The following is a 15,955-nucleotide window of genomic DNA, read 5'->3' as shown; positions in this document are numbered from 1 at the left end:
TGGAAGTGTTTTTAAAAAGGCATGGTTATTAAGGCTCGCCCTTATTTTATTTCCCAATATAACTAGTATAGTATACATTTTTCTAAATATGGAAAGGAAAACAGAAACTGGAACATTATTTTTGATCCACAAAAACAAATTTCAGTATCTATTATCTAGTAGATGTTTAAAGACAGCCTTCAGAACAAGCCAGAAAAATACACTGAACTGCTGAGTCTGCAGACAACTCAACATATTGTTTTCTGACAGAAGGTAAATGCTTCCATACATCGTAGTGGGAAACAAATTGAGAAACAATGACTGTCCCAAACCTTAACACAGGACACCATGCTGACCAAGAGCATGGCAAAAATGCCACATTCAGGATTTTGGCATACAGTACCTCAAGCATGACCAGAAAGGCACCGTGGATATCTCCCTTCTTCTCCAGTAAATATGAGGAAGCTTCATGGAGCTGATGTTTCTGGGTTATCTAAGTCCAAAAAAAAAAAAAAAAAAAAAGTGAACATCTATCTCAAGAAATCTGCCAGCATTTGTTTACTCCACAAAACAGTGACAACTGGATGGTCAGGGAGGATTTTTGTCTCCATGTGTTCACAGGCACATTAACGAGTCTGAGCACTGAGTCAGACCCCTGCCCCCACCACTCCTGGCTACACTGCGCTGTTTCTGAAGTTGCACTATTGCTACCATCAGCGTTAAAATCTTTAAATCTGTATATGTACACGTATAAATATCCAGATCGAGGATAGATGATTAGTTAAAATTTTCATAAAGAGAAGAAACAGTCACTCTCCCAACATTAGTCAAATTTTCACAGAATTGCAGAATATCAGGGATTGGAAGGGATCTTGAAAGATCATCTAGTCCAATCCCCCTACTGGAGCAGGAATACCTATTTTGGCAGTGTTGCTATCCAAAATCCCCAGCCTACATCATTTCAGATACTTTCAACACGTTAATCAGCATTAATGCAGACAATCTGTATTCTGCAGTTACTTGGTAGATTCAGTGTACCAATAGCCTTTTCTTATTAGCCCTGAGACTAAATTCAGAAACAGGATACTAAAATATAGCTAACAGTGGTGCAGGAGAGCAGTTTAGCAGCTCAAGGGGCCAAATATCTAAGAACTAATCCATAACTTTGGCAGGAGCTGATGCGAATGCTTCCCCTAGCCCCTGTCTTTACGCATCTTTTCTACCTGGATGGTTTCTTCCAGCCTGCAGTATTCCAGAACTTTAAGCGTCTCCAAAACGTCATCTGGGCTGTACTGACACAGCAGCTCAATGAACTGCTCTGTGATGCAGGGTGGCAAATGAATCAAGTCTTGGTTGATGCCTTCTCTGGAAAATAAAAGACACGGGAGACAAGTCAAATTCTAGTTCAGAAGTTTGACTGGAAAGAAGAGTTTTTAACTCAGTTGTGTGTAGTCTCTTACACTTTATACACAAGTAAAAAATCTGTCTGTAAGAGAAAAATTATGCTGTCTCTACTAGTTACTAGTGCTAGATATCTGTTAGGAGGCATTTCATTTGTTCCACAACGTATTCTACTGATGCTTCAGTATAAATTAGACTATCAAAGACCCCCGTGAAACAAGATCCCAGCACAGACTCTTCATCAGCAATTCTATAGCAAAGACATGCAAAGAAGTCACGTAATTTCTTTGATGCAACCTTATGGTCTCTGAGTAGTTTTTTTAGATGCTGATCACCTATTTTTCCTATAGACCCTCTCTGAATATGCTTGAAGAAATATTGCTTTCTGCTTACTGTTTCTGAAACTGTTCTTTGACCTGCTTTATCACATTTTACTGTTTCATCTGCTAGACTACAATCCCCTCTGCTAATTCATTCAGATATAACTTCATGCTTCTTTTAGGGAAACATCCCTGTTTTTATTTAGGGGTAGTTCTCAAACCGAACGAAACTAGTGAATTTTTCTTGTTCTAACAGAGTCTAATTCCATGCACACTACGGTTATCAGTAGAGCACATTTCCAACTGTAAGAGTTCAAACCAGATCCTGCACATTGCTTAGCACCAAGCCAAAGGCTGCGTCTTCTCTCAAGGGTTTAGTAATCAGCTGCCCCATAGAACCATATTAAACTGGAACGAAAAACATCTGCCTCATCTCCCTACGTGGGACCTGTTTAATCAACACAAGCAGGTAAAATCTCCAATTGCTGCTGTTTCCTGCCCTTGCTGTCTCCCTGATCTCCTCTAACCTGTCACAAGTGACACTGCCAGGATGGTCAGGCACTCAGCAGTACACGACACTGTTCTTTTCTGGCTAGGACTGTGGATAATGCTGCCTGGCCTGAGCTGCTCTGAAGGCCAGACTAGGGTTTCCCTGCCGATTCCAGCCTCAATAACTTCTGTAGGCAAAGCTCAGATCACAATTAAACTCCTTTATTAAAGCTGTTCCTCTAAAAGAAATTTCTCTAAGTCCTTTCCAGCAGCAGCTGTTGGCACTGTGGTGGTTCGTGCAGTGGCCATTTTCCAATCCCTTGGCTTACTGAGTAAATTTCTAATGGGGGGAAACAGAGAGCAGAACTCTGACCAGTCCCATGACTGTCCCTGTGTCCTGTTTTCTACTCATCTTGTTTCTAAAGAGCAACAAGAAACAAGAGATTTCCAAGAGCTGGAATGATACAGATGATCCTTTCCGAGAGACAGACGTAACACTTGCAACCCTTCAAAGTGAACAGCAACTCACCACCACTGTGGAATAAACTTCACGTGGCAGTTCTAGAATTGATGCATTACACAGTGAAACAACAGAAGTTTATTCTCTGTTAGCATATTTGTTAACAAGCCTGTTCTTAAGCTCGTGATAGGAAAGAAAACAGATCAAGGTATATATTTAGCTTTGTTACCTTTCTGAATAGAAATTTGTAATCGGAAGGTATGTGGACGTGCAAACCCCACAGCCACAGGGTGGAAAAGGTCTAACATACCACACGACCCTACCATTTCCTGGGAGCTACAAGAATTATCATCATCTAAGAAAGACCAGGAGAACACCATGCCCCTAGCAAACCTGAAGAAGCTTATTGTAATCACAATGTCAGCTGCTTGATTAATAAATGGCATTTATCCAGAAATGAAAGCCTAATGCAGCTATGGATCAGTGTCCAAAATATGTACACAATTATACAAAAATTGGTATCCAAACTATTGTGTTCTGACATCAAGTAAAGAATCCAAAGAATACTAAAATCTAAAAAAAAAAAAAAAAAAAAAGAACCAGATAACCTCCTGCATTCACCATCCACTCCTTCCACAACACAGAGCCTACAAACCCTGTCAATACCTGCAAGAGAACAAGTGTTCTACCCTTTTTGCTAGTACACTGGAGAGAGACAAAAAAAAAAAAAAAAAAAAAGGAAGCACTTTGTCGAAAATGATTTCTGTCTACCAAAATTGGAAAAATGGCATGTCATACCATTTCAGTATGAGAACAAACTTCTAGTTTGGAAATAACTCTGGCACCCACTATTCATGACTTACAAGCAAGCCAATCTTTTCCTTAACTATTTCACTTAAGAAATCCACAAAAAGGGAGAAAGGAAAGAATACAAGATTTTGATAATGTTAAAAACTAAGCAATTGTCCTGAGACTTGCAGGTCCTGCTCAGCTCAACACAACCTGCTTCATCTTCAGTATAACCATGCCAAACAGTTCCTCTGCAAAACTGTTCTCTGCCATGGTCTTTTCTGGAAGGAAGAGATCATCACGGATTTCTCACAAAACCTTGCACAGCTGAGCCTTGCCAGAGTCATGGTCAGTGAGCAGAACGACTGTAACACCCTACAAGTTTTGGCATTTGTTAATATGTTAATAGACCCAGAACACTGTGTTGTTAAATATGTGTTGGTACAACACATGAATTTGCGCTGCAAACAGACATGCTTCATTGCGATTTTTTTAGAAGGGAACTTGAGAGTTTAAAGTGGAAAGGTGGCAAAGGCTGTGATTAATGAACTGAGCAATATACACTACATTCTCTGTTTTCTGTGGCTGCTTATAAGATACGAACCATAAGGACATCTGGTTTTAATTTCCCTAAGCAATTTCTGTTAACCCTGTTTCCTACCTTCCCCCTTCTAGCTCCTTTAAAATAAATCTCCAGCAAAATTAAATGGGCCAAATAAATCCCTAATGCGATTCCACCAACTCAGTATAGTTATACTAGCATGATGAGTCTTGTCCCCCATATGATCAAGCAATCATTCGTATTTGAGACATTAAAGCTCCTTTGCTACTCTAGAATCTTTATTCTAATATTAATTTTGCTCAGAAAAAGCATATAAACATTTAGATTGACAAGAGAGAGATGTTTTCAGAAGAACCTAATCACTATTTAATGTAAAGATGACAGTGCAAAGCAGAGGTGTATCTGCAGATTAGGTCTTGCAAAGTAAAATTACTCCATCCTCCTGTGCCTCCCTCGGCACAGTTCATTTTGATACAGTTCAGTTCATTTTGATACGTCTTCGAAGCAGACAGCCTCACAGCACTGAAAACAGACCACAGAGCCTTGAGTGCTATAAAAAAGTCCCTTCAGCAATCTAGGATCTCTGCTTCTCCCTGGCAACACAGTTTAATAACAATGAGTTAAACTTTGGGCTTATAAGACTTTCTTCTTCAAGGTTAGTCGATGCTATACATGAAGTCATAATATTTAGCAGTATTTTGTTCTTTTATGCATAACTTTCTTGCTTATTTTTTGCTTACTGAATATTCTGGCAGCTACATCACAGTCAGTACAAGGTCTACCTCCCTTACTCGGGATGCTGAACACTATACCGTGGTGCAGAGAATTAGAGGACTTTGAAACAGATGGAAAAGGAACGGCCACAAACTTTGCTACAACGCGCATGGCACAGTAAGAGAGGTCATGTGGCCTCACACAGCTTGCTGAATCTTGAGGTCTTGGAGATAAAAGCAGAAATCTTTTGAAGGATCAGATACAGAAAGTTGTTTCCTACACCTGGATTTAACATATCATACATGTAGATTTTGATTAGAATAGAACTACAGGAAAAATGGTTGTATTTAGCTCTGTGGTAGAGCTAAATTAGATATGTTTATTACTCAGAGATTATGGAAGCCACTCTACGCACAAGATTAAAATACAGGTTAATTACTACCTTCGCTGGGTCTCACTTGCTGCAAGTGATATCACAGCACAAACAACAAAGTCTTAGTTAACATCCAGCTGGGTACCATCTCTGCTTAACTACTATTTAAAAGCAACAACAGAAAAACTAAATCATCCAATTTCTCTCTTATAAACCAAACCAAAATATTTTCTCGGCAAAATTTTTCTTTTATTTTGACCTCTAAGTAACACATTAGGCATGGGATTTAATCCCTTCCATACAAAGATGATTGTAAAACCTAAGGAAAATCCAAAATTGATTATTTCCAAGCTACCTTCTAAAGCACTGGTTTTTACTTAACTTCAACAAGAGCTGAAACACTGACACCACATCAAAATTTAAGATCTAAATTTATGGTATTACCTTTTCCAATTTCTCCTCCTCATAAAGCACAATAATCTGCAACTAATTGACAAAACAGACTTTCTCCTTAAATAGCACTAGTAATTGCTAGAAGGCAAGTGGAGCTGTGCATATATGTCTTACAAAATAAATAAGTAAAATCAAGGCCTTACAGCATTTGAAACCGATTCAACAGAAAGAGAACACTCAGTGCTGAAATACTGAAAGAACAGGAGCAGATGGAGCAAGTAACTAGTTAAGGAGAAGTTTGCAGTGAAATACAGCAGCAATTCCGAAATGATAGAAACGAAAAATGTCAATAGATCAAAACACATCTCTATTTATGCTAAATTTGGGCGGCTTGGTCAAGTAATCAAACCAGTGGGTGCCTGAGAACAGAAGTGACAGTTCATTTGCAGGGTAACCATTTCACAGCCTTCCCAAAGAAGCTGTTACGACAATGCCCGCCCTCCCACCAACGCTGGGGAGGCGTCACATTGCACGTACTGAAGCCCACACCACTTCCCAGTTAGGAAGCCAGGCGTGGGCTCTGCTAAAGGACGCTCCCCAGAAAAGTGTTATTTCTGTGCTATCCTTCTCACCTTTGGGCAGTCTGAAGAGCAAGTCACCTTTTCTAAGCCCTAAACTTGGATGTAGACTACGTTGATGTAGTGTTCCAAAGGAATGTGTTTTAACCCATGTAGTTTGCCAATGGTCCAATTTTCTTACGTACCTCGGATCAAGCAGACTCCTTAGAAACTGGAAGAGTAAGAACTGGTCCTGAACAACAGGAGGAGAAAGTATTATTACTTTAAGTAATTTGCTATAAAAAAAGTGATTCCTGAATTATATCCATTGAACAAAATATTATTCGTGGCTGGTGACTGCTGAAGATGGTTTGGGTAAGTAATTATGTACTACCTTCTTTGAGAATGCTTGCTAACAACTGGTCTGTCTGACCTCTGAATGCAAGCCATGCTGCACTCCCAACTGAAAACTGCATTACCAAGTGATACAAACAGCAACTCAGAGATCATACCTTACTATGGCCAGAACATCACCAGCAGGTGCAGCAGTTCAAATGTAGCAATTCCTGCAGCTGAGCATCTACTGAGCTACTTTTCCTCCATTTATGACACAGCAACAACTAAACATTGCCCTTGGCAATCATTTCTTACAAGAATGGCAACACTGCTGTAAAGAAGTGCCAACACTAATGAAGTTTGACGCTTTACCTGAAGGTTTGTAATGATGCTCTCAATCTGCTCGCTGAAGTGGATGGCTACCAAGTCAGCTGCTTTACATGGGCTAAGTAGCAGCAACTCCTTTGGAGAGAGAAACACAAAAAAAATTATTACTTTTAATTCTATAGACAATTACGCAGTATCACTGAGACCATTCAGATGTACTGTAACTGTATCTTTGCCTAGATGAAGCCTGTAAAATAAATGCTATCATACAAAAAATGATTATGCCAAAAAGAAAGGGTAGTTTACAAAAAGACAATTTTGAAAATTGATGATTTTACTACACAACAGGCCTTGTAAGTATGCAAAACTCATCACACACTGAGAAAACATCTCAGTCGTAAGGTGAGAAAATGATTTCATCAATTTTCTGAAATTCCATGCCACCCCCATGCCAATTCCACCTGACTCCATGCCAGCAAGACCAGCTAGTACCAACTGGGAAGAGTTCCCCCAAGAGATAGGAAACAAAGCCATCAGTTGACTCCAGGGCATTTCTCAAGTGTTTAACTGGCTTGAACTGAACCAAATCAGAGGTTTAACTGCAGGTTTCCTGCAACAGTTAATTTCCCTGCTATCTGTTCAGACATGGAAAAAAAATGAATAAATCCTTTATAGAATAAAAGGAAAAAAAAACTAAGATGCTTGTGGATTTGCCTCCTGTCAAGCCTGATCTAAAAGACATCATATCATACAAGTTTACACAACCCAGAATTTTCTCTCTTGGTGCTTCCAAATGCATCCATGCTTCCAAATGAGAAGCAACTGCTTCAGACCAACATTGCGTAGTTGGCAAACCTTCACAAAAGCCCTTGCTAAGCCTACAAATGAGAAAACAGTGCTCCATTAAAGAAAAACAACTGGTATGGGAGATGAAAGAAAAACTTCATAAATGTGTATGTGCAAGAAAAAAAAAAGTTGCTCAGCTGTAACTTAGCCCCCAGACAGATGTAGCAGCCAGCAAATTCAGTGAATGCCAGCAACAGACCATTGTAAAGGGAAGAAAGGAAGTAATAAGGGAAGAGCATTGCTATTCTTCCGAGCTATAGGACCTCTCCCCAAGCTCTTTAAAGAAGAGCTATCATAGAAGATGTACGTTGTGAGGTTTCCAAAGCAAAATTTGTTTACTTTATTATATGTAAACCAGTTCCATGGTGTTTGACTTCAGAGCTTTATTCCAGAAGCCACAGCTTTCAGTTGCTTATCCAGTACTCAAAAGCATGACTCTTATCTGACAAGCCTAGGCAATCCAAGGGACCTAGAAGATCTTAATTACAACAGTGCAATGAGAAGCATGCAAAAAGGATGTAGCATGACAGCCTTAATTTGTTTCTCTCTCTGTACAAACCCTCCCTGGGAGTTTCCAGGCATGCTGAGTACAGGACTGAGTGGCTGGAGTCCAATGGTCCAGCCCTGCAGCAACGGACTGCAGTTCTTGGGTCAGTGTGACCTTCAGAGCTTCCCCCAAGCAACAGATTTTAGGCTTGTGTTTCCAACCTCTCCCAGGTTTAAGAGTTTGTGAATATGGCACTTCCTAGGCAGACAGTCCTTGAGGAGACAGTACTGACACAGGTCATGTGGGTCTGAGGACAGAAAGTGACTGCCACAAATAACACTGATCGAAGAGGTCTTAGGCTTTATTTTGAAGACAAACATCATGAACAATTGCCATGCAGGAAGATGGAGAAAAATAAGAAAGGACACTGATCAGAAACCCCACTTTCTATTACACAGTAGGAAAGAAGTACTAACAGGAAAGCCTCTTTAGAGGCTTCCACTTTCAACTGGAGGTGTTGGCTTGCTATTTTGATAAATCAGAAGAAAAAAGGACTGTTGGTCAAACACCTGAAATCATGGCACCACCCTAGTAAAATGTGCTATCCTAGTAAAATTTACTATTTAAGTCTTCTGAATGTTTGAGAGCAAGATTAATACACTGGAAAATAGCAAAAAGGCCATAGCAGTCAATAAGCTGCTAAGCCACATGAAATTGCATATACTGTTCACCAATCATTGAAAAAGAAAGAAGCCAAAAAAAGGAGTTGTTGATCTCAGTTGCAACACCCAAAAAAGGTGACCCCACAAAACTGGTTATTTGCCCAGCAGTTTTCTGGAGGAAGCTGTGAAGGAGTGCCATTAAAAAAGAACAGCCACAGAATCTGCAAGGCTGTTGAAATTGTTAAGGCAGGGAATTGTTAAAGATAACCACGGACAAGTTGAGAGGAATATTTTCTGTGGTTTGACAAACTCAGGAAAAGTATGCAGCTCTGGCAATGGGGGCACTAGGCACTTCTGGTTCTGTACAATAATAAAGAATGAAATAAAATTTGTTTTCTCCATGCTGAGAAAATAAAACCAAACAACACACTACGAAAAGCTGGCAGTCTTAGCCTATGACGAGTTTATCAAAACCAGTACAGCACAATGGGAAACAAGAAGGGCAACCCAGGACATTTCTGATTTGTCCTAAGACACCCAAGCACGGAACAGCAATCGTAACAGCCTCAGACTGAATCGACCGACCCAGCAAGGAGACACATTTGTCACTTGACAGAGACACAAACCAAGACTTAAAGGGAAGCTCACTCACTCCTAAGGCCAAGCAATTTGGGCTGTATATACCAATTCCAGGGTAACTCAGTAGGAGAGAAAAACAAAGCAGTCAGAAGGAAGCAGCAAAGTGGACAGCAGTTTGTTCACAGCAGTTTGTTCAACTGGGAAAGCCCAGCATGGATCCACAGTTGCTCTGGTAACACAGTAATGTGCGAGGCCTCCACAGCACAACCATCACCACTAGCACTTCCCATAGGCTCTGAAAGCCCATCTGGAGAGTAGGTGTGAGCTCAGTGAGTTGCATGTCATACAGGTGGATTCACAGCATTTCTTTGTCTTCTGAATGATCTTCCTCTTGGCCCATTTTCTCACTAGTCACCCACTACTTTCAAATTCTGGAAGAGACTAACAGTATTCTCTATCTTCCAAATGGTACCTGGCACTCTTTTGTCCCCCTTGCAGGATGCAGACTGCTGTGGTGATTTTCTGCTAAAGGAGTCTGTGCAAAAGCACGATCGCTTGTTTTATAGGCAAGAGTTATTTTCCCGGCTCAACTCCAGATCACCCTGGAAGAGACTGACAGCACCTTGTATAACTAGAGATATAATGCATTCCCCATGTCTACAGACTGGGCAATTGTTTCAGACATCTCCATCCCCTCAAGCAAAGAGAGATAGAAGAGATGGGAAGAGCTAGTCAAGCGACAAGCTGTGTCTTACAGCAGATGTTATGACCTCATCTTACCATAAGTTAGAAATACCAGGGTATTGAAGTTGATTATCCTCATCATTGTAATCTGAGGAATTTGATACCACAGATTGTGAGGTCAACGATATCAATGTCCTGACCTCCTCCTGCTGCATGCTCAGAAGATAAAAGGCTTGCTCACAGATCACTTTCCTGTTACACAGCACTCATGAGCCATCATCTCCTGATACATTGCCATTACCCAAAGAACAACACTTGAAAGCAGGAAACCAAGGAAGCCAGCTTGAATCTGAAAAACGCATTTACATTAATGTAGGACACTGCTAAACCACACATGCAACTTAAAGTAAGAGTTAATCGTTTTGTTCAAGCCAAAAGCTGAGAAGAAATGCCAGTGAATTTGCACTTCCAGGATCCCATTAACTAAAAGTCCAAGCTAAGACCAATGAGACAGTCAGACCAATACTGAGGCATTTCTTACATAACTTCCTGATTTTGCCTGCCATATTTTGAGCAATTTGGCATGACCTTCCTTCATTTGCATCAGTTTCCCTCTCAATGCCCTTCATCCCCACAGAAGACATGAAAGCTACAAGCACTCTGCCTGGAGAGAACACAAATCTGTGCTTGACATCACACAGCAAGGCAAAGCTTGTAGCTATATTGAACTTGGTGTTTGTAACAATTCCAAAACGTCCCTTTGTTGCTGATTCACCATTGTGACACCTCTGCTTACAGAACAGCATCAGTTGGATCCACAGTTAGCAGGAGCTCAGGTATTATGGGTGTAAGATACACTGTACCTTTATATGTTCCAAAGCTTTGTCCCACACTGACTGCTTTTCTTCAGTACTGTAACCAGGCATGGACAGGATGTTGTGAATATAGTTGAAAACTTCTTCCTGTAAGGCATAAAACCATAAATGGTATAGTATGTTCTGCAGTGCTGTTAACAGCATTAGATTTTGTTAAAGGACAACACTTCACACAGTCTTAGGATGACCTCAGGGCTAGTCCTCTCTTAGTCAGCAAGTCAAGATAAGTTATCTGCAGGCAAGATTATATGTCCCAAAATATAGTTCCTGAAGAGCTGCCAGGAGAAAAAAAAAAAAAAAAAAAAAAAAGAGCCAAGAAGACCAGAATCGACACTAAAAGTGTTAAGAACTATGGTTAGAGAGAATTGTTCCTCCTCTATTAGAAATATCTGCCTCTTGCTTACAGGGAAAAAAAGACAGGACATGACTGTAACTAAAAGAATAGGCAAAGAAAGGAATATTTAACCAGAAGGTGGGTCAGTTTTGTCTTCCCAGCATATTCTTGAATTGCTCTTTGATATTTATCAGTTTCTTCCCCAGGTTCTCTTGCACAGCGCTCAGCACAGATACTCTCAAGTACCACATTTTTGACCACCTCACTACTATAACCTCTCTCTTCCTACTGTTTCACCCATACAACTTTCAGCATAGTGTTTTCATAAGGAGCTGGTGAGATCAAGTTTGTCAGACTCTTCTCCCAGCTTTTGCTGGTAGTGGGGAAGAGAATACCTCACAAAAACTGCAGCAAATACGCAACTTATAATAATGGAGAAGGTAATTGCAAAGAGGTAATTGGGGCAAAAAGATTCTGTCAGGGAGTGGGGTAGGGAGGCAAAAAGAAGGGACTGATGACAGAAACAAATACTGCCACTAGCAGTATTTGCAATAAATCAAACCTTGTACTCAAGTTTTACGTATTAGCATTGCTTAAATTGAAAGAGAAACCAAAAACTCCGAAGCTTTAAAAAAAAAAAATCAGCAACACATGCTCATAAGCACATTAGCCTTGACTATAAGAAAACTCAGCTGTAAAGAAAGACATTTTATAAGAGAATTACGACAGGAGAGCAGGACTGTTGCGCTCTTTCACACCACTGCCAGCAGGACAGGCTGCACTGCTATGGAGAAGGAAGTTACTCACCTTTCTCACTGGATCACGCAGGTAACAGCCAATGATTTTGTCATAGCGAAGCTCTCGTTCATACATAAACTCACAAATCTGATAACTAAAACGAGAAATCAGGTTTCACTCGTTCTGCCGTTCATAGATCACTTTTCCACAATGTAGTCAGCTCTAAGCTAGGCGAATCTACAATCCTGATTTGAAGAAATACACTGAATATGAGTTAGCAATGTGTTATGTATGACACAGCTTCCTAGTTTCAGTTTTTAATAAACACCTTTAATATTTTGAGTCAGGAAGACTTTAGATAAAAATGGGTGCAACTGAGGTGAAAGAAGTGAAAAGCCTGCTAAATAGCTCCATACCATACTTCTTTTAGCTCTAACATAAGTGGCAGAGCTGGTGATTCTGGCCCTCAAAATCCCTTAAGCAAGGAGAAAAAACTCCATGTGGACATTCAGTAATCCACTCGGTTGTGATTCTGATTCTCAGGTGCTAACAATGCATTTCTGAGTCTCATCAGGGCTGAAAAATTTGGTCTAGTAACTCCTTCTAGGACATGTAGGAGAACAGGTGTAGCATACGCCACCACTATCTATCCCTCTATTCCTTTATAGTATGGTGGATTAACTCACATGGCACCCAATTTGAAGACTTGGATGAAGATGCCCCCCTGGCTGATTCAGTCAGGCATGAACAGACACTTTCTGGATGGGTAAAGCAGCTAAAGGAGATGGTGGAAATTTTCAGCCTTTCCAGACGCTACATTTTGTCTCTCCTACTCAATTCTAAAATGAGTACCATGGGGGTGGCTCCAGACACTTGTGTGCTTTTAAATCCACCTGTGGGCCTCACCCCAACAAGTAATCTCCATCTGTCAGTGGTAGAGCATTCAAATATACAACTATACCTTTGAGCCATGTCTGGGCTCTAGGATAGGAAGTGCCAAAATTTATCAAGCCCCACAGGGTTTCATGCTAAATATTCCCACCAGTCTACAGAAAGCATTGGTAAGGTAAGATGGGGTAAGTATACCCAGTGAGATAGCAGAAAGAGACTGGGACAGATTAAATATGAACATATTAAATGAAGCATATGTGAATGCATAGGGAAAATAATCCCAAACAAAGCTGCAAACTAGAAACATGGCATGTGGAGGAAAAAAGGCTTTGGAGGAGTTTTAAAGATAGTATTTATATATTGTGCATGACAACTTACAATTCAGCTTTTTCTGCCATTTGGATAAGACGGCTCTCTTCAAACTGTACTATCCCTCCTGCCTGAAGCAATTCTAAAAGGACCTGTAGATAATGAAGAGCAGTTACTTATATTGCAGTAGTAGCATAACAGCCAGTGCCATTCAAAAGTACACTGATCCTGCTCCATTAAACTTTGTTTAACACGGGGCATATTTTACAGATTTTTTTAATTGATTGTGCCATTAGCTACAAAGGTAATGCATTTACACAGAACTTTCCCTGCCTCTCTTCTTACAGTTGTCAAGCCTCTCCTGGAGGCAACACTGGGGAAGGATGCTCCTTCACTCCTGCTCTGGACAGCACTGCCCAATTACTCTTTGTTGGCTGCCATTCCTATGCTAGGTAACTCTTTTGGCATATAACCTTCCCTATGGTTTTCTGCCAGCATCCGTGCCCAGTGAGGCCAGTCTGGCCATACCTAACACTTAAAGAAATGTTTCCTTGAAGACAATTACCTGTTGCCTCTCTGAATGGCGGGAGTCATCATCTGGACTACACAGAAATTCAAGGACCTGTGCAAGGATGTAAAAGTTAGCGTGAGTTAAGCCTGGTTACCATAGCTGTTAAGTCTGTGAAATTCTTCTGCAGTGGAAGTAAACAAATAGAATCAAACACCTGTCCTAAACCCCAGAATAGCTTTGGTATGCTCAAAAGAAATAGGTAACCAAACCATGCAAGCAACCAGTTGATCATCGAGATGCACAGAAGTCCAGAAGCATTCAAAATGAGCAGACTGTGAACACCAGCAATGTCAACAGCAAATCAGAACACAACAGCGCAATTTGAACGTACTACTCATCTATGAGCTAATCTCTACTTGATCCTGTAAAGTCAGATAATTCATAAAGTTGAACATATCTGTTATTAAAATGTTTCAGTATCCAAATCCATTTAGCCTCCACAGAGTTGTTTGGTCTTAAACCATGACAAAGGACAACATTCCCAAGTTGACCAAGGGAGGGTTAGATTAGATGTCAGGAAGAATTTCTTCATGGAATGAGTGGTTAGGCGTTGGAACTGGCTGCCCAGTGAGTTCCAGAGTCGCTGTCTCTTGAGACATTTAAGAGGTATGTGGACATTGCACTCAGGGACACAGTTTAATGGTGGTCTTGGTGGTGTTATGTGATGGTTGACTTGATGATCTTATGGGTCTTTTCCAATCTAAATGATTCTATGTTTCTGTTTTCTAACTAATTCTTTATTAGTGCTAATATTTCCACATTATCACTGAAGCACAACTGCTGTAGCTGTTAAAGCCCCCTTCTCAGTCCCAAGAATTTCTAATATAAACTTAACATGTGCAAGCTTCAGGCATGCGCATTGGGGCATTTCAGCTTATTTCACACAGCAGAGAAGGATGGTGACCATGGGAACTAGAAACTGCCAGCTACATACATATACAAGTTCTGTAAGTCCACTAGTGTCATTTCAGTTGGCATCCCTTGCCTCCTTACCTTGATATCCTCATATACCTAACAAGCAACAACAGTCATCAAAACACTCCTCAGGGCTTAAAAACAGATTGGTTCCTGCCCTGATGAGCCTTGCTTTCTCTCTCCTCAAATACTGGTGGCCACAGGGATCTCCCATTCCATGGAGAAGCGCAGAGGTGTTACTACAGTTGCTCCATCTCCTACAACCCTATTTCTCACATGATTCCAGCAGACAGGCTGAAATTCAGACCTTACTGTGCTTCTGTGGTCTCTCCTGTTCCACTTGTTTGAAAGTGTAATTCCCAGCAAGATGCTACCTGCTTTATTATAAAATAATAAAGCACCAGTCCTCCTACAATTGCTTTAGTCTACAGACCTAGACACATTTTCTTTGGTGCTGGACCATGTTTACAATTTTTTCTGCTCCACACAAAGGAACGCTTACCTGGTCAAAAAGCGTCCTGTTCACAAACAACGTGTTGTTGGGTTTGGCAAGCTGACGGGCAAGGAAAGTAAAGAGACAGCCAACCTGTGATGGGGTGAAGTCAGAATTCTCTACCATGACCTAAGAAACATTAAGGAGCACAGAGAGAAATAGAAATACAAGTGATTACTTTCCTATAGGCAGCTGCAAAATCAATCAGGAGACTGCAACAAGAAAGCACTGTACAACCATCATGCCTCCTCCTGCTTGAAATCTCTTGGTGCTAGAGCCTAGAGCTCAAAAAACAAGCAACCTTCCACGGCATTCAACTCTAAGTGGCCTGAAGACACAGGCAGTGGATACGACCTTGCTAAAGCACCTCTGCCCCAAGGCTGAAGAGGCTGGGCCTCTCTGACCAATACTGAAAGGAAGATTTCTTGCATGTTCATAAATTTTGGGGTGTAAAGGGGCTCCAAACAGCAATGAGGAAACCTACATTTTTCTCCATTTCTGTAGTCTGTGTTTATCCCTGGATATGCGACAGAGTTTCTGAGCAGAAATATCACATGATGAAAAAAGACAAAAATAATTATAGGAGGAAAAAAAAAATACATTTTGACTTCAAGCCTCAGGCACTCACCACTTCAGGTGTGGTATGCAGAAAAGCTGATCAAATGACTATGTAATGAGTGTGGGTTAGGAGAAAAGTTTCTTTTCTCACATTAAATTAGTTGTTAGTCAATGAATGTTTTGAGAAACTTATGGCTGTGCTGACTTGACTTGAAATTACAGAAAACCTGTGTAGCGAAAAAAACACTACAAAAGGGGTTTGAAACCTCTGGAGTGTGCTCATCACCTGTCTAGCACGTAAAAAAGCATGACA

The 15,955-nt window shown here is 40.6% G+C and overlaps 1 protein-coding gene across 2 annotated transcripts in view; it reads right to left on the bottom strand.

The window, feature by feature from the left end:
- Positions 1-15,955, bottom strand: part of VPS8 (VPS8 subunit of CORVET complex) — a 78,833-nt gene that overhangs the window by 26,179 nt on the left and 36,699 nt on the right. For both annotated transcript variants that reach the window (XM_035544500.2, XM_035544498.1), the window contains exons 28-36: positions 15,094-15,213; positions 13,671-13,727; positions 13,175-13,257; positions 11,975-12,059; positions 10,822-10,920; positions 6,746-6,835; positions 6,244-6,290; positions 1,203-1,344; positions 383-472 (exon numbers count right to left, since the gene is read on the bottom strand). In XM_035544500.2, the coding sequence (XP_035400393.1) occupies positions 383-472; positions 1,203-1,344; positions 6,244-6,290; positions 6,746-6,835; positions 10,822-10,920; positions 11,975-12,059; positions 13,175-13,257; positions 13,671-13,727; positions 15,094-15,213 (813 nt within the window). The remainder of the gene's footprint in view (positions 1-382; positions 473-1,202; positions 1,345-6,243; positions 6,291-6,745; positions 6,836-10,821; positions 10,921-11,974; positions 12,060-13,174; positions 13,258-13,670; positions 13,728-15,093; positions 15,214-15,955) is intronic.

This window comes from Cygnus atratus, chromosome 9 (assembly GCF_013377495.2).
Source record: "Cygnus atratus isolate AKBS03 ecotype Queensland, Australia chromosome 9, CAtr_DNAZoo_HiC_assembly, whole genome shotgun sequence".
NCBI classification, from domain to species: Eukaryota; Metazoa; Chordata; class Aves; order Anseriformes; family Anatidae; genus Cygnus; species Cygnus atratus.
Note: the sequence above shows the minus strand (reverse complement) of the source record. Positions and strands in the feature narration are given on the sequence as shown.